The sequence below is a fragment of the Fusarium flagelliforme genome (assembly GCF_020744385.1).
Source record: "Fusarium flagelliforme strain FIESC 12 MPI-CAGE-AA-0113 chromosome Unknown B0J16scaffold_3, whole genome shotgun sequence".
Lineage (NCBI taxonomy): Eukaryota > Fungi > Ascomycota > Sordariomycetes > Hypocreales > Nectriaceae > Fusarium > Fusarium flagelliforme.
Window position 1 is genome coordinate 2,933,650 of NW_025763505.1, and position 15,251 is coordinate 2,948,900.

Sequence of the window (15,251 nt, forward strand, 5' to 3'; positions counted from 1 at the left end):
ATCTTTTATTTTGCAATGTATAACTCCTTCCAGTTCTTGCACTGTAGTTAAAGAAGTTGATAGGCAAAATATATCATGAGGAACTTATAAGTGCTCATGACATTCCACTTCCTATAGTCCAAGTTAGTAGCGTGTTTCCCTTCAAATATCCTATCTTTCAGGATAGTCAATAACATATCTACCATATTACTTACTGGTCATATATTTTGAAATCATATAATAAGCCTCACTAATAGAGTGATGACTGGTTGTTGATGTTCATCGACAAGGCTGAAATGCCACTACCTTTCTATCCAATCAAAGCACACCGTTGCGGAAGATCCACAGTAAAACTCAAGACCACCCGACACTAGACGACAGCCTTGGTGATTGAAGAGCTTCGAGTTCGTGATTATTCCTCCTCTTTCCGGGGCGCTCGAATTGACAGGCCTTCGCCACAGCAAAACATCATGGCCTCAACAACGCAGTTCATCGGCCTCGCAAAGTCGCTGCCCGCTCCTCTGCAGCGCTTCTTTGCCCGATATCCCCCCGCCGCCATCCTTCCCGAAAACGCACCCCAGACTCGATACCAGGAGGAGAGACCGAACCCTTTCCGCTTCTACAAGCACCCCGTGACAGGGAAATGGCAGGATCCTGTGTACTCCCAGCGCCGCCAGGCTGAGCTGGTCAAGATGGCTCGTGAGAACGGTGTTGAGGATTTGCTGCCCGACACACGAAAGGCTACCGAATACCAGCTGGCTCATCGGGTCGAGCATGGCTTGAGAGTCAAGGGTACTGGTGTGGGACAGAAGGTCAAGGGTCACATCCATGAACGACACATGATTGCAAAGTACGTCGGCTGTCTTGCTGTAGCATTGGCTACATACGGGCTATGCTCTACAATGGGAGATGGGAGAACAATGGCTAACGACACCACAGGATGGAAACAAGGAGAAAAGCCATGCTGGAGATGCCCAGTCTCATCAAGCGCTGGAAGAGGGTAAGTTTTATCCAACCCAAGCTATATACCACACGTTTCGAGCCTACATTGCTAACGTTACTCGATAGGTGGGCAAATACGGATGGACCAAGTTCCCCAAATAAACAAGAAGACGACAGATGGAATGACTACTTTCACGCACCTGTACATTTACCCGTGTATTTTTACATACAAGAATATCTACAATGGTCTTGTCAAAGACTTGCCACGGACCAACCAAGACTCAACTTCCAATTGTGATATGCAAAACCATCTACGTATCAAATAAGCAACCCTGCCTTAAGAAGCATAGCACACCTAATTCCCAACAAAGTTTAACCTCAACTTCTGCCACAATGGGCTTACAATACTTGTGAACTTCACACGAAGTTAGATCTTAGAGTCCTAACCTTATCACGTGATGCACAAAGATGAAGCCTTCGACTTTTCAGATAACCAGACTTTGATACTCCAAGTACCCTTCGTAAAGGACAGAGAAACGACATGGCATCTTCTCAGTATGCACCCATATCGGCAGACACAGCAACGCATTATCAAGTTCTCAACATCACGCCTGCTCTACTAGACACACAACATGACTCTGCACCTCTCATAAAGCGCGCCTATCACCGGGCTCTCCTCCGCAACCACCCAGATAAGGTCGCAAACGCAGACTCATCATCAGTCTTCTACACTGTTGACCAAATCACCACTGCACTCAACATCCTCTCCAGTCCTTCTTCCCGTTCAGCCTACGACGCTGCTCTACGAGTGTCTCGCCCGACTGCGGCTGCTGGCCGGGATGGCTCTTTCCAAACCGGCGTCGAAAATGTCGATCTTGATGATCTAGCTTTCGACGAGGATCAGGAGTGCTGGTATCGACCTTGTCGTTGTGGCAATGAGCACAGCTATGAATTTCGTGAGGCTGACTTGGAGGAAGTGAGCGATGAGGGTGAGCTCGTGGTTGGCTGCCTTGACTGTAGCTTATGGTTACGGGTTCATTTTGCTGTTATGGATGATGAAGAGGAAGAGGAGGACGACACAAAACATTCAGATAATACCCACAAAAAGACAAGTTGACATAAGAGACTTTCCCAGCGATCATGAGCTTCGAGAGTTTGACCAGAGTATCACAGTGTGCTAAGAGACTGGCACTTCGTCCGCACACGATAACGAAATCTAGGTTCAACCTGATTGGTGACTTCAACACCTCTCAGACCGAGCTGACCTTGACTCAGACCTGGGGATCTACACAGCATACACAAACCTTCAAGTCATCACTAATCATGTATCGTCGTGTATTGAAAGTAATTTTAGTATTTTTATTGTCCAGACGGCCAACGCATTAACAATCTGGAAGCAGAGCGTAAATTTGCCCTTTTCCAGACTCTCCTTGCTAGCCCGTTGGTGTAAAAGTCAGCCCCTCCATGGCGCTTGTCTGTGTACCGAAACGATGCCGAAGCTCTTGATCAAAAACGAGGTCTTCCGTCCACTCCGTAGACACCAGTCCGCCCGACACCTGCATAGACAAAACATACTCGACGATTCCTTACTCGGCCTTGGGCTCCTCAGCCTGGGGAGCAGGCTCCTCGGTGGTGGCAGCCGCGGGGGCGTCCTCCTTGGGAGCCTCGCCCTGACCAGCAGCGGAGGTCTCGGCCTCGGAAGAGGTCCAGAGGGTCTGTTATCGTGTTAGCTGCCGTCATACTCATGGCATCAATCTGAGAGTCTTACAAGGTTGTCGCGAAGCAGTTGCATAATCAGCGTAGAGTCCTTGTAGCTCTCCTCGCTCAGAGTGTCAAGCTCTGTAGGTTCTGGGTTAGCGAGTTGCAAATCAACGGTGAATGTTCCGCGAGACGTACCGGCAATAGCATCATCGAAAGCCTGCTTGGCCAGGTGGCAAGCCTGATCAGGAGCGTTAAGGATCTCGTAGTAGAAAACGGAGAAGTTGAGGGCGAGACCAAGGCGGATGGGGTGGGTGGGAGGAAGCTCAGTCTGGGCAACCTCAGTAGCAGCCTTGTAGGCCTCGAGGGACTTGTCGGCAGAGTCCTTGCGGCGGTCGCCAATAGCGAACTCGGCGAGGTAACGGTGGTAGTCACCCTTCCTGCATACCTGGTTAATAACAGTTTTTGGAATGGATCCTGGTGGATTTGCGCCTACATCTTGTGGTAGAAAACCTTGGACTCGCCAGACTTGGCAGAAGGGATCAGGTGCTGGTCAAGGACCTCGAGGATATCCTCGCAGATCTTGGCAAGCTCCGCCTCGATCTTCTGTCGGTACTCCTTGATAAGGGTAACCTGAGAAGAGTTGCCCTTTGACTCCTCCTTCTGCTCGATGGAGGTGACTATGCGCCAGGAGGCACGGCGGGCGCCAATGACGTTCTTGTAGGCAACGGAGAGAAGGTTTCGCTCCTCGACGGTGAGATCTCGGTCCTCACCGGCGACAATCTTCATGTTCTCAACCATCTCTGCGATAGGCGCGCGCGCCCTTTGTTAGCGCGCAAGGAATACATGAGATCGAATGCAGGAACATACCCTCATATCGCTCGGCCTGCTCGGCGAGCTTGGCAAGGTAGACAGCATCTTCGTGGCCCATTTTGGCGGTATTTGGCGACTGTGGTAGGAGGTGAGTCAGTAAAGGGGGTGTTCAAGCTTGTCAGACAAGATAAAAGTTGGAGGCGGTATGTGCAGAGGCAGGCGCAAATGGACGTGTAAAAGAATCGTGGAATCGCAAATTCGTGTAGTTGTTGCTCAGGGACAATAGTGGAATGATGAATGAAGCTGCGAAGTGGGCGAGGGGCGATAAGTCGATGGATCGTCTTAAGCGATAAACAGGGAGAGCGGTTGCGCGCCTAGTGCGTGGCTAGAGCGGGCGGCGACGATTCGGTGAGGCTCCCCGCTCTTGGGCTGTCAGTGGCGGAGGGGGTTTCTGAGACGACGGCCTCCTGAGAACAGACAACAGCAGTAGCGACGAGCAACGAAGCGGTGATGGGCGAGATATCCTTGTATTTCGTATCTGATATCGTCGACAGTAGAGAGAATGCGGCTATCGCTTATTCGTGGTGGTGATAACGCCCAAAGAGGATCCAAGGGGGAATAACGGGTGCGTGTTCGTTTCGCTTTTGAGGGGGGGTAATGACGACAGAGGGGAAAGGACACAACAAAGCACAATCAAACAACAACACAAAAGAGAGTATTGCCGTGATGAACAGGACTCTTTTTGAAGCAAAAGAATACCAGAAGGGTATATTGGAAGCAGAAAGGGTGAAGCGGTGTAAACGTACCTAGAGTCGTGGAAGTTGGTTTAGAAAGGTTGTTTAAAGGAAAGGGGAAGGAAGTAACGAAATTCAGCTGAGAAGAAGCTTTCAGATGAAGGAAAGATAGATGGTGGATGGCGAACGGAATGAAAGGCCAAGAGTAGAGTAGTAGAGGGATGAAAAAAAGAAGTGGCTTTTGGTTTTGCGGGACGGAACTGAGTGAACAGCGAGCTGGTAAGATTGACGGGAGACGGGGGAGTGTTGTTGGGGATTGGACTGAACTGGGCTGGACTGGGCTGGGCAATGGGCAGCTTTTGGGTGACGAAAGCTCTCAGCGATATTGGATCGACCTTTGGAAGGGGCACCTCTGATGGTCACTACCAATTGACAATCAGTGTCAGTGCCAGTGCAGTGTCGGGCTGCCCCACTCTTGGATACCGTAACTCCCCTGGCCTGGGCTGCCCAAGGTACCCCCCGCTCCACCCCACTGGGCCGTGAGCCAGCGGATGATGATGAGCTGTGCCCTGGAACTACAGTGGATTGATTACTTCTAATTCATGCTTAACCACCAATCAACGCATTCTTTATCCATCACTCGCTCTAAGTTGCCAACTGTAATGAGGTTCTATTAAGGTCTCACGTGGATGAATCCATGGCAGATCTCCATGGTACCTTTCTTTATCGCTGCTCTCCAGTACAGTACCTGGTTTGCCTTGCCTCGCATCGTCATTGCTTCACGCCCTGATCGTATAGTCCCTGCAGAATCTCCATGTACCATGCCTTGACTGTGGCCCTATCCCAGCTGTCTTACTGTATAGGAATCAACTCGAATCTGGTCAAGAACGAGACACGACGCCGTTTATCTCACCAAGAGACAACTCAACGGCCGAGCCACAGGCGGTTTTGGCATTAGATTAGGCTTCTTTCCTACCAACAACCTAAAGAAAGAGGGGTCCAAGGTGTCAAATGTCATCATCGTCATCATGCGACCTCCTTTGTCCTGTCAGTGCCAGGTAGGCGGGCTATTGGTGTACTCGGAACAGCCACACAAGTGCCGACACGAAACTTCAATGTGCGACAGGAACCATCATTCACGATTTCTATCGTTGGTTCCAGGAGACGCCATTGCATAGAGTTGTCCCTGTGTTTGATTTGGCTTCTTTTTTAAATAACTATTATGCTTTGCATTCTATAATAAGACTGCCATAAGCCTGCTAATGACCAGTGCCTCACGATGGTTTCAGGTTGTATAAAACTGGGTTTAGGTAGGCGAGGACGACTCAACTATGTACGTTCTGGTCCTGCTTGCTTGAGTTGTTCTGTTTTGCGAGACACGAATGAAGTTACTCAAGCTTCCGACTGTACCAAGGCACAATCTACAACATGACTGTTGCCAACCTACCCTTGCAACGCCAGTTTCTGCCACACTCGTGGCCAGGATGTGCCACATGATCAATGGATATAAATCACAAGCTATTGTTCTGTTAGGTAGCCAGGATTATACCTTTGTTCATATTAGGCTCAGAAATCATTGTCGTTGCCCTTTTAACGGGCTCGGTCTAAGAGACGGGACTCTTGACCCACCAGGAATGCTATAAGCTTCAGTGTAAACCGTTGCATAACCTGATATGTAAGTCTGATCCGATAAATACTGACTATAAATTGTGCGCCACATGATGCTTTACAGTGATAGTAGCTGAGGATAGCTCAGCTCACTCTTCACAAGGCGACCTCGTTTGTTGTTCCCAAAAAGCCATGTCTCCTCATAACCAGGATTCAGTGCCTGGATTGACCCCACTTCATAAAGAGCTCTGATGTCATGTACAGGCACCATTACATGTGACTTTGTTGTGTTCGTAAAGTTCAAGAAAGGAGATAACAGTGCTGTGGAAATTGAGTAAGACGCATAAAAGAAATGACATTGTAATGAATACAGGGTAGATTCCCTTTGCCAGGCATCCTGGAGCCAAGATCTCGACCCCAGCTACTGAATTCTGATGTCTTGAAAGGTTGGCTGACCATCAGCCAGATCCGAGCTTCCATACGGAACCGGCCGGGATTTACCGCCACCGGTCCACCATCGTTAGGGGAGTACCTACCAATCACCTGAATCTAGGGCGATCTCTAAGTATAGGCCTATTTCGGAGCTGAAGTACAACGCTTAGCCCGACCCAGAAGCTCACTGTCACTGTCGTCAGATCATCTCGGCTCTCCCACCAGCACGGCAACGTCATCGGCTACAAAACAAACCACGATCCTCAAATCAATCCATCTTCTGTTTCCAGCAAGCAACAACGAGTAATTGGACACACATCGCAACCATGCTTCGCACATCTTTTCGCCAGACGGCCGCCTTCCGGCCCATTCGATGCTTCTCTACCACTCCTCGCGTCATGTCCGAGGGTGCTACTGGAGCTCCCCGCGCTTCCGGAGGCGGGTGAGTTTCAAAGCTGCAATTCCAATTGAGCCATTCTAACCATTGCGTTTCTAGTGATGCTTTCCAGCGACGTGAGAAGGCTAGCGAGGACTACGCTATCCGCCAGCGTGAAAAGGAGAAGCTCATTGAGCTCAAGAAGAAGCTCCAAGAGCAGCAGCAGCACCTTGACCGTCTCTCCAAGCACATGTATGTTACTCAACCATCATCTGTGATGCTCTAGCATCCGATTCGAGCGAAACACTGACTTTAATTCCTTACAGTGATGAGATCACCAAGGAGCAGGGCGGCGAGCAGCACTAAACAACTGCGACTACGGATTACCGGATAGGTCAGGTAAAGCGTGAGGGGGAGTTACCGGAATTCAGCGAGATCCAACGCGGCTCGCCAAGATCACAGGGGGTGTTACAATTATCAATTGAAAGAACTCGGCATGAAATCGCAATTCATTCAGAGCTTGACTTTTCCATAGTCTAAACTAGTGTACAAGAACATTGGCACATTTGCACTTCCCAAGCTTCAAGTCCCAGGCCATTCCTGCAGACTAATTATTGACCATACCCATGGCTACGCATGCTTTCTTTCGTATTTCATCTTCGATAGAGAATTACCTGATCCCTTGCCTAGAACTCCAATCAATAATTACAACCCTTTTCTTCATCGCCGTCCCATGTATGAGCGATAGAAGCTCTCCGCCGCATCATTATCCGAGCCAGCATAGTGGCTTCCCAGGTTGCTGCTTGATTTCTGAGCAGCTGCCACCTTGGCTTGTAGTGACGAGGCATTAGCATCAATCCACTGCAGCTGTGTCAAGTGGCCGTTGAGGACCCGGACGATTTGGCTTAGCTGTAATAAAATATTAGCAAAGTTGAGTCTTTGTTGTAGAAACGGTATGCGACTTACAGGGTCCTCGGGTTTAGCACCCTTGTTCAATGTACCAGAGATGTCGTTGATTTCCTTAACCATCTTGGACAGATCACGCGACTTCTCATCCAACTGTTGTGTGAGCTTCTCTGCCAGCTTATAAGTACGCTCACGTTCCTGGTCAGGCCCAGCCAGCTGTTCACCAGGGCCAAGCTGTTTGGCGAACATGTCTTGAACCTCGGACTCATACCGGTCCAACCATGCCTCAAGCTCATCTTGCTGACTCTCGACAGCAGCAAGTTGTCGCTCAATTTCGTGGCTCGCTCGCTCGGCTTCAAACGTATCGAGGTAGAGCTTCTGGATCTTCTCGCCATTCTCTACAAGGCTTCTGTCCCAAGTAGACACGGTAGTAGCTTGCTCCTTAAATTCTTTCTGATACTTGGAAAGATCGGATGCCCATCTTGTCACAATGTCTTCCATAGTCTTATTCTTGAGGCGGGCCATCTGGGATGTTGGGCCAGTCGTAGAGGCGCCTAGGGGACCGGGAGTGGTGCTGGTAGTCGCAGGCTTAGCCGCGTCCTTGCTGGCGTCTGTGGCTGGCTTCGCACCGAACAAACTGCTGGCTGGGGCAGGAGTAGAGCCCGTTGCTGGAGCAGAAGTGGTCGTTGATGCGCCAGTGGTAGCAGTGGTAGCAGCTGTCGAGCCTGCTGCTTGGCTGCTAGCAGGAGCGCCGAATAACCCGCCAGCTGGCTTTGTCGTGGGTGTTTCAGTAGAAGGCTTAGGAGCGCCGCCAAAAAGACCGCCAGCAGTTGTAGTCGCAGCAGGAGTTGCAGCAGAAGTCGTGGTGGTCGCAGGCTTAGCACCGAACAGTCCCCCGGCTGTGGCGGTGGTAGAGCTTCCAGATGCAGTGGAAGTTGTTGCGCCGCCGCCAAAGAGGCCACCAGCTGGGGCTGAGCCTGCTGTCGAAGTCGCTGGGGCTGCAGGCTTAGCACCGAACAAAGATGTCGCAGTTGTAGAAGGGGCTGAGCTTCCTTGTGATGCGGCAGCAGGGGCAGCTCCCTCAGCCTTTGCGCCGAACAAGCCACCAGCAGCAGGAGCAGGAGAAGGTGCAGCTGCTGGCTTAGCTCCGAAAAGACCTCCGGCAGGAGTGCTGCTCCCAGACTGAGCTCCGCCGCCAAAAAGACCACCAGGCGTTGCTGAAGCCGTCGTGCTAGGCTGAGCAGAAGATGCGGTGGTCGTTGCTGGCTTCGTTGCGTTGCCAAATAGCCCAGAGGATCCAGTGGAGGCTTGTGCACCTGTGTTGCCAAACAATCCACCGGCAGGCTTTGCGGCATCGGTAGGGGGTGCTCCAGCTGGGGTGGTCGACGGCAAAGAAAAGGTAGGCTTGGCAGGAGTAGCAGCGCCAGCAGCAGCATTACCGAACAAACCTGACGTTGAAGGAGCTGTGGTGGTGGCAGTTGAAGTCTGGTTGGCATTGTTCTGACCAAACAGACCACCGGTGCTACCAGCAGCGGCAGAGGAGCCACCACCTCCGAAGAGGTTGCTTGCAGGCTTGCTTGTGTTGTTTCCTGCGTTTCCAAATAGCCCTCCAGACGCAGGCGCCGTAGTGGTGCCGCCGCCGCCAAACATTCCACCGCTAGAAGGAGCTGTAGTTGCTGCAGGCGTGGTAGAGGCACCTCCTCCAAAAAGGCCGCCTGTCGCAGGAGTAGTAGAGCCGCCTCCGCCGAAGATACCGCTGGAGGAGGGTGTAGTAGAGGTATTGTTCGCGGCCGCACCGCCGCCAAACAGACTTCCAGCGGGCTTCTGAGCTGTTGCGCCGCTTTGTTGACCACCGAACAAGTTGCTTGTAGTGTTGGCGGTAGGTGTCGAGTTGTTACCGGCGGCGGAACCACCGATCGAGCCGAACGAGAAGCCGGGGCTCCCAGTAGCAGCTCCAAAGAGGTTGCCAGAAGCTGGCGCAGTCGATGTCGTGTTGTTGTTCGATGCGCCCGAAGAGCTTGTGTTTCCGAAGCTGAACGACATTTTGGGGGTCAGGGTCGAGAATCAGCTGGCTCGAATCGGAAGAATTGTCGGGTATGGTATTTCTGAGCCGACTTCAATGAGATTCAAGACGTCGGAGTTGATGTTTCCCGATGGCCAAAAGCGAGACCTGGGATGAGATGACTGCGATAGTCGAGATGCGAGAGTATGGTCGTTGATGGCAACGGATTTATTGAAGGCTGGTCCATAGCGCTTGGGAGCTTTTTTTGTGGAGACGCGTTTTGAGGTGAGCACACCGTCAATCTGAACCGTGCATAAGCTAAGCTACCTTTAGACACAGTTTCAGGCTCCGTTTAAGACGGTGCTACTTTGAGCTGAGTGTAGCGATCTCGATGAAGACGAATATCAAGTTCATCACGCGGTATTAAACATATGAATGACTGGACAAATGAAACTCACGAGACACATTTCTGATCAGGGTAGCGATAGATTTACAGCGATCAATATAGCACCAATTCGAAGTATTGCCCTGAATACCAGCAATAGCTACCTATTTGTAGATACCTACTTCAGTTAGTCATCATAAAGCAAAACGACTAGTTAATACTTAGATACCGTAAATCAACTTACGGAGTCGCGAGATGAATTTAAAAGACTATCAAGATGGCATGAGACAATGTCCGACAACATAAGAGAATACACATAGGATAGGAGGATTGGGGCACAATAGGCCTTCAGATAGAGTGCCTCTAATAACATGTAAGTTTTACCCAGTTTAAGTGCCATTGACCTGGTAGTATTCAAGTGTAAGCGGCATATGTATTCTGAGCTAAGGGATTCGGATCATACACTCATGTACAATATCAAGAAAGAAAACTCTGTAAGAATCGCACTTTTACTATGCCATCGTCTCTTCCAGGTTTCATCTAGTCTCACGACAGCCTATACTAATGTAGTACCCTGCCAAGTATTCTCGCACGAGTTGTACCATCCTACCCAAATTCGGCGTCCCTGTCGTGTTCTAGACTAAACTGATGCAGGGATAACTCAAAAATGCCAAGTGTGAATGGATGAGCCGCGCAAAGCCCCACGTGATGGTACTTGCCCACTAGACAGAGCTCCAGACCAGACCAGACCAACTTCAAGAGTCCTGACTGAACTCCTTTCATACGTACTGTACAACCATATTGACATAGACAAAGTTATTGAATCTGCTGTGCTGATAGTATCGGCATTGCCTTGCGTGCTCTTTACTTGATAGGCGCTCGTAACACACTTACCACCCCGAACAGGCTCCCACGATTCCCTCCTGCTCAGCTCCGATTATCAATACCGCATGCTGTAGAGCTCAAAGCACCAATTCTATCCGACTTTCGTCATCATGACAGACGCCGAGAAGCTTGAGCCTCCCAAGGGCGCTCCTGTCGAGGATCCCGGAGCCCGCGAACTTGGTATGAGGACTACCTGATACCCGTATCGCCCGTACACCTTTGCTGACACGATGTAGCTGAGGAGTCCGAGTCCGATGACCAGTTTACGGATGCTGCGTCTGGTTCCGGAAGCCCCAAGATCAGTTCACCAATTCCCAAAACCCGGGTCGAGAAGGTCGACGACCAACCTTCGCACGGCGAGGTTCCCGGAACTCAAGCGTACGACTTGCGAGGACAAGATGCTCAGCCTGACGAGATCGCAATTGCACCAGAAACAGCCACATCCGACGATGCCCTCTCGACCCCCGAAGTCAACCCTCCCACAACCGTCGTAGAGGAGGCACCTGGGGCCAGAAGCCGATCGCACTCCGTCCAGTACGAGGAGAAGCGCAAGGCGGATGCTTCCCCAGATATTCTCGTGGGTTCTGATGGGCAGGTCAAGGAGATTCAGGGCGAGAGCACAAATGTGGAAAGCAATTCTGGTACGGGAGTAGCAAAGTCCTAAAAATCACAAGAATGTTCATTGACCGCTGAAACTTGCTCGCGTAGACAATTCAACACCCTCCCCCGATCCTACAAACACGAAGTTACAAGATGAACCTTCCGAAGAGCCTGGAGCTCTAGCTGCTCCCTTGCAAAATGGTGACAGTGACGGTGATGTCGGAAATGACGACATGGAACAAGATGATGACGATAACGAAGCCAATGACGATGATGAGTTTGGCGATGACTTTGACGACTTTGAAGAGGGTAATGAGGATGACGATTTCGACGACTTTGAGGATGGATTCCAGGAAGCAGAAACTCCAGCGCCTGTTGCTGCTTCGCAACCCGCGCCGCAATCCACATTGCCATTTGTAAGTTATTCTCAGAAATGTATGGGCGTTTAGCCACTAACCATTTTCCAGCCCATACCCGACTTTGACGGCGTTGATGCAGAAGGGGTCATGAATGCATTGGAGCCCTTCCTCGCTACGCTGTTCCCCCCGGAAGAGCTCGACCTCCCCCAATTCCCTCCTCTATCAAAAGACTCAGTGTTCTTTACGCCACGATCAGCATCTCTTTGGTCTCAACTTGTTGCGCCCCCGCCCCTTGCCCCTCCCGACTGGATCCGCTCTCGTACACGCCGCCTCTTCCTCGTCTCGTTGGGTGTCCCTGTTGATCTGGATGAGATTCTGCCCGCCTCCAAGCAAAAGAAGCTTGTTCTCCCCTCACTGAATGTTCCTGGACTTTCTCCTCGAAATTCTACAGATTCTAGATCTGTCTCACGGTTACGGCAGGGTGAGGGCAACAACTCATCTACGTCAGTTGACACTCAAGGAAAGCCTTCTGCATCGTCAAGGAAGCGTCGTGGGCCACCGCCGCAGCCAGAGCTGGATCTCGTGGCTGCTCGTCACCTCTGCCAAACTACGGACGAAGCTCTTGATGGTATGACCGATGACGAACTCAAAGCTCACATCGCCAAGCTGGAAGGCCTGGAAGAAGCGGCGAAAGAGGCGCTGGAGTATTGGAAAAAGAGGACAGACGAAAAGATTGGCGACAGGGAAGCGTTCGAAGGGGTTATAGAAAACTTGGTCAAACACGCGCGCAAAGTTCGCAAATAGATATTGTAATATAATTCTTGGAGGTTTGGTCATGATGATCTCTTCATTTCCTGCTATGACCACTTGGCGAAAACTTTTGCTCTTCCCCTGTGAGGTTGATGTAACCCCTTGATGCATTTACAGCGCAACTACACAGCTTGTCCACTAGTCGCAACCACAAGTGCTTGAGGCATGTTGACCAGGACATTTCTATAACCCCCTTTTCCCTCGCCCCCATGCTCCCGAAAAAAGACCACTTTTAACACCATGCCTGGTCCAGCGCCAACCTTCTACTCAAGTTGCCTTCGAGGGCTCTGTTCTTCAAAACTTGGCGTTCTCGAGCTCGGCATATCACGCAGCTGAAAAGTCCTGCGAGAAGGGTTTCAATTGTTTCGTTTCTACATGATCGTTTAGGAAGTGCTAGGCTCGAGTGTCACACCACTGTTAGAAATAGTTAGCCGAGATGTTCTCTTAGGTGATGGGAATATTTAAGGGGAAGTAACTTACGCAGCAATGGTGGCCCAACCAATAAGACGCCAATGCTTCTCGATACGTCGGCTCAGGGCAACCTTCTCGCCGATGTTGGTACAGGCAGGGCTGGTCAAGACAAGCTTAGCAGCATCGTTCTTGATAGCGGCAACCTTGGCACCGGTAGAGGTGGAACCAATGTTGACCATGATAACCTCGTTCTTGGCGAGCTTGGCAACCTTGGCTTGCTTTCCATCGGCAGTCCTGACACCGAGAAGACGACGGAGGAGGTAGAAGTTAACCTCGATCTCGCTGTAGATCTCGGGCAGACGGCCCTTGAGACCCAGGACGAAACCAACAAGACGATCGGCTCGGCAAAGCGTAGGGTCGATTCGGGTACCGACACCAATGAGACCACCAGGAACAGCGTACTTAAGGTCGTTGGCCTCAGAGTTGAGCGAAACGACTCGGCTGAAGATGGGAGTGCACTTGAGGGCGCCGCTTTCGTCTCGGGCAACGATACCAGGTCGGATCTCAATCTCATCACCCAACTTGACGACACCATGGAGGATAGAACCACCAGCAACACCACCCTTGAGCTCATCGATCTCGGAACCGGGCTTGTTGACATCGAATGATCGAATGACAATCATGTGAGGGTCAATGCTGAAGTCTCTAGGAGGGACAGGGATGGTGTTGACGATGGCCTCGTTGACGGCATCGATGTTGAACTTGAGCTGGGCAGAAATGGGAATAACTGGGGACTTGCCAGCAACGGTTCCTCGGATGAACTTGAGGATGGACTGGTAGTGCTGCTGAGCAGCCTCTTCCCGCATAAGATCGACCTTGTTTTGGAGAATGATGATCTTGTCGAGCTTCATGATCTCAATGGCAGCCAAATGCTCGGAGGTCTGAGGCTGGGGGCAAGATTCGTTACCGGCGATAAGGAGAAGGGCAGCGTCCATGACAGCAGCTCCTGACAACATAGTGCTCATGAGAATATCGTGACCAGGGCAATCGACAAATCTGATACTGTCAGCAATCACCTCCTACGGGAGGTTTCGGTTTTCAACTTACGAGACGTGTCTCAATAGTCTGTAGGTACCGCCACATCCATCTCGTTCACAGGGAGGGTCGACCTCCTTCTCACTCTTGTAACTTCGGTAGCAGCCAGGTCGAGGGCATGCCTGGTTATCACACTTGTAGATCTTGGCGTTGGCGTAACCCAACTTAATGGTAATGTTTCGAATCAGCTCGTTCTTGAATCGAACGGTCTGAACACCAGAGATGGCCTTGACGACGGTGGACTTTCCGTGAGCGACGTGACCGATGGTACCAATGTTGATAGTCGCTTGTCGAGCGATAATCTCGGGTGTCAAAGGAGTCAAGCTGGCGACATCGAGGTCTTTGGGGTCGGTTTGGGGGGGCAGCGGAGGTCTTTGAGCGGCGGGCTCGGCAATAGCTGGGTTGGAGTTCTTGAGAGCTGACTTGAGAGGGATCTCGTCAGCAGCCTCGTTGTGGCCGACAGACTCTCCGTCAGACTCGGACTCGATGTCGTCGATTCTGGGGTCGCCGTTGGCAGACATGATGAAGGCGGGGCAATTAAGGCGGTATTTCAGATGTGGTTTTTCGGTCGTGAAGCAACGGAAGGGCGGTTTCGAGTCGAGAAATCGGTCGTCTGGATCGGGGAAAAATTACAATCCAGAAATCAAGGATTTCGCGAGTTGTTCTCGAAGTTGAGGTCGTCAAGGGCCAAGATTTTACGTATTTCGCCTTGATGATGGCAAAATTCCTCGTGTGCAGTCTGTCGAAATGGGCTATGACTCTTACGCTAAGCCTATCACGGACCGATAAGCTGATAAGCACCGAATGCCCCTCCTTCGGATGAGCTTCGGCTTTTATTTGAGACTCTGTACCCTCTGATCAAATGTGAGCTCCGTGATGTTGAAAGCCGAGTGTTGTCTTGAGGGTAACTTGGATATGAGATAAGCAAGCTTATGCATTGCAACGGTCTCGATGGAAGAGAATAAATTCGTCACTATACCAATCCATCCTCAAGTGCAGGAAGTCTGATCTTCTACGGGGTAAGCCCAGATCATTTCCATATGGGATATGTTCTATTCAAAAAGAAAGAGCTACTCCAGGCTTCAGAAATCATGATGCCTGCCTCTGTATGTAGCTTATGGAATGTACGCATTGATGAGGCACTGTTAAGAACCCTGCTGGTGTCGTTCAAGATTGTCATCTTCTCTAATTTAGTACTGGTGGACCAACTTCGGCT

General features: G+C 50.8%; 7 protein-coding genes across 7 annotated transcripts; 4 read left to right on the top strand and 3 right to left on the bottom strand.

Annotated features, from left to right (window-relative positions):
- Positions 1-364: 364 nt before the first annotated feature.
- On the top strand, positions 365-1,202 carry B0J16DRAFT_413339 (uncharacterized protein). The gene is made up of 3 exons (XM_046133369.1): positions 365-829; positions 919-979; positions 1,048-1,202. Exons 1-3 carry the CDS (start codon positions 450-452, stop codon positions 1,081-1,083), a joined length of 477 nt encoding a protein of 158 aa, XP_045984832.1. The 5' UTR covers positions 365-449; the 3' UTR covers positions 1,084-1,202.
- A 194-nt stretch (positions 1,203-1,396) lies between these two features.
- On the top strand, positions 1,397-2,365 carry B0J16DRAFT_104102 (Diphthamide biosynthesis protein 4). Its single transcript, XM_046121317.1, has one exon. The coding sequence runs from the start codon at positions 1,463-1,465 to the stop codon at positions 2,036-2,038; it is 576 nt and encodes a 191-aa protein (XP_045984833.1). The 5' UTR covers positions 1,397-1,462; the 3' UTR covers positions 2,039-2,365.
- A 142-nt stretch (positions 2,366-2,507) lies between these two features.
- Positions 2,508-3,550, bottom strand: B0J16DRAFT_318564 (14-3-3 domain-containing protein; the record flags this gene model as incomplete). The annotated part of the gene is made up of 5 exons (XM_046125462.1): positions 2,508-2,636; positions 2,690-2,769; positions 2,818-3,059; positions 3,116-3,422; positions 3,490-3,550. 5 exons carry the CDS (start codon positions 3,548-3,550, stop codon positions 2,508-2,510), a joined length of 819 nt encoding a protein of 272 aa, XP_045984834.1.
- Positions 3,551-6,335: 2,785 nt separating this feature from the next.
- B0J16DRAFT_104058 (mitochondrial ATPase inhibitor, IATP-domain-containing protein) lies at positions 6,336-7,078 on the top strand. Its single transcript, XM_046121316.1, has 4 exons — positions 6,336-6,339; positions 6,410-6,648; positions 6,703-6,834; positions 6,909-7,078. The coding sequence occupies exons 2-4, from the start codon at positions 6,533-6,535 to the stop codon at positions 6,946-6,948; spliced, it is 288 nt and encodes a 95-aa protein (XP_045984835.1). The 5' UTR covers positions 6,336-6,339; positions 6,410-6,532; the 3' UTR covers positions 6,949-7,078.
- An 81-nt stretch (positions 7,079-7,159) lies between these two features.
- Positions 7,160-9,760, bottom strand: B0J16DRAFT_338365 (Nsp1-like C-terminal region-domain-containing protein). Its single transcript, XM_046127443.1, has 2 exons — positions 7,549-9,760; positions 7,160-7,491 (listed from the first exon to the last, which is right to left on the bottom strand). The coding sequence occupies exons 1-2, from the start codon at positions 9,529-9,531 to the stop codon at positions 7,303-7,305; spliced, it is 2,172 nt and encodes a 723-aa protein (XP_045984836.1). The 5' UTR covers positions 9,532-9,760; the 3' UTR covers positions 7,160-7,302.
- Positions 9,761-10,695: 935 nt separating this feature from the next.
- Positions 10,696-12,063, top strand: B0J16DRAFT_104286 (uncharacterized protein). The gene is made up of 4 exons (XM_046121318.1): positions 10,696-10,940; positions 10,997-11,401; positions 11,469-11,762; positions 11,818-12,063. Exons 1-4 carry the CDS (start codon positions 10,871-10,873, stop codon positions 11,868-11,870), a joined length of 822 nt encoding a protein of 273 aa, XP_045984837.1. The 5' UTR covers positions 10,696-10,870; the 3' UTR covers positions 11,871-12,063.
- Positions 12,064-12,506: 443 nt separating this feature from the next.
- Positions 12,507-14,740, bottom strand: B0J16DRAFT_302556 (P-loop containing nucleoside triphosphate hydrolase protein). Its single transcript, XM_046124636.1, has 3 exons — positions 14,048-14,740; positions 13,010-13,996; positions 12,507-12,943 (listed from the first exon to the last, which is right to left on the bottom strand). Exons 1-3 carry the CDS (start codon positions 14,554-14,556, stop codon positions 12,913-12,915), a joined length of 1,527 nt encoding a protein of 508 aa, XP_045984838.1. The 5' UTR covers positions 14,557-14,740; the 3' UTR covers positions 12,507-12,912.
- Positions 14,741-15,251: the final 511 nt, after the last annotated feature.

Excerpts from the sequence above, each read along its gene's own strand:
- B0J16DRAFT_104286 (XM_046121318.1), top strand. The coding sequence starts at position 10,871 with ATGACAGACGCCGAGAAGCTTGAGCCTCCCAAGGGCGCTCCTGTCGAG. Across the intron at positions 10,941-10,996 it reads TCCCGGAGCCCGCGAACTTG|CTGAGGAGTCCGAGTCCGAT; the intron begins GTATGAGGACTA and ends GACACGATGTAG. Across the intron at positions 11,402-11,468 it reads AAATGTGGAAAGCAATTCTG|ACAATTCAACACCCTCCCCC; the intron begins GTACGGGAGTAG and ends TTGCTCGCGTAG.
- B0J16DRAFT_104058 (XM_046121316.1), top strand. The coding sequence starts at position 6,533 with ATGCTTCGCACATCTTTTCGCCAGACGGCCGCCTTCCGGCCCATTCGA. Across the intron at positions 6,649-6,702 it reads CCCCGCGCTTCCGGAGGCGG|TGATGCTTTCCAGCGACGTG; the intron begins GTGAGTTTCAAA and ends TTGCGTTTCTAG. Across the intron at positions 6,835-6,908 it reads GACCGTCTCTCCAAGCACAT|TGATGAGATCACCAAGGAGC; the intron begins GTATGTTACTCA and ends AATTCCTTACAG.
- B0J16DRAFT_413339 (XM_046133369.1), top strand. The coding sequence starts at position 450 with ATGGCCTCAACAACGCAGTTCATCGGCCTCGCAAAGTCGCTGCCCGCT. Across the intron at positions 830-918 it reads GAACGACACATGATTGCAAA|GATGGAAACAAGGAGAAAAG; the intron begins GTACGTCGGCTG and ends ACGACACCACAG. Across the intron at positions 980-1,047 it reads TCATCAAGCGCTGGAAGAGG|GTGGGCAAATACGGATGGAC; the intron begins GTAAGTTTTATC and ends GTTACTCGATAG.
- B0J16DRAFT_338365 (XM_046127443.1), bottom strand. The coding sequence starts at position 9,531 with ATGTCGTTCAGCTTCGGAAACACAAGCTCTTCGGGCGCATCGAACAAC. Across the intron at positions 7,492-7,548 it reads GTGCTAAACCCGAGGACCCT|CTAAGCCAAATCGTCCGGGT; the intron begins GTAAGTCGCATA and ends ATTTTATTACAG.
- B0J16DRAFT_302556 (XM_046124636.1), bottom strand. The coding sequence starts at position 14,556 with ATGTCTGCCAACGGCGACCCCAGAATCGACGACATCGAGTCCGAGTCT. Across the intron at positions 13,997-14,047 it reads AGACTATTGAGACACGTCTC|ATTTGTCGATTGCCCTGGTC; the intron begins GTAAGTTGAAAA and ends TGACAGTATCAG. Across the intron at positions 12,944-13,009 it reads GGTTGGGCCACCATTGCTGC|TGGTGTGACACTCGAGCCTA; the intron begins GTAAGTTACTTC and ends TATTTCTAACAG.
- B0J16DRAFT_104102 (XM_046121317.1), top strand. The coding sequence starts at position 1,463 with ATGGCATCTTCTCAGTATGCACCCATATCGGCAGACACAGCAACGCAT.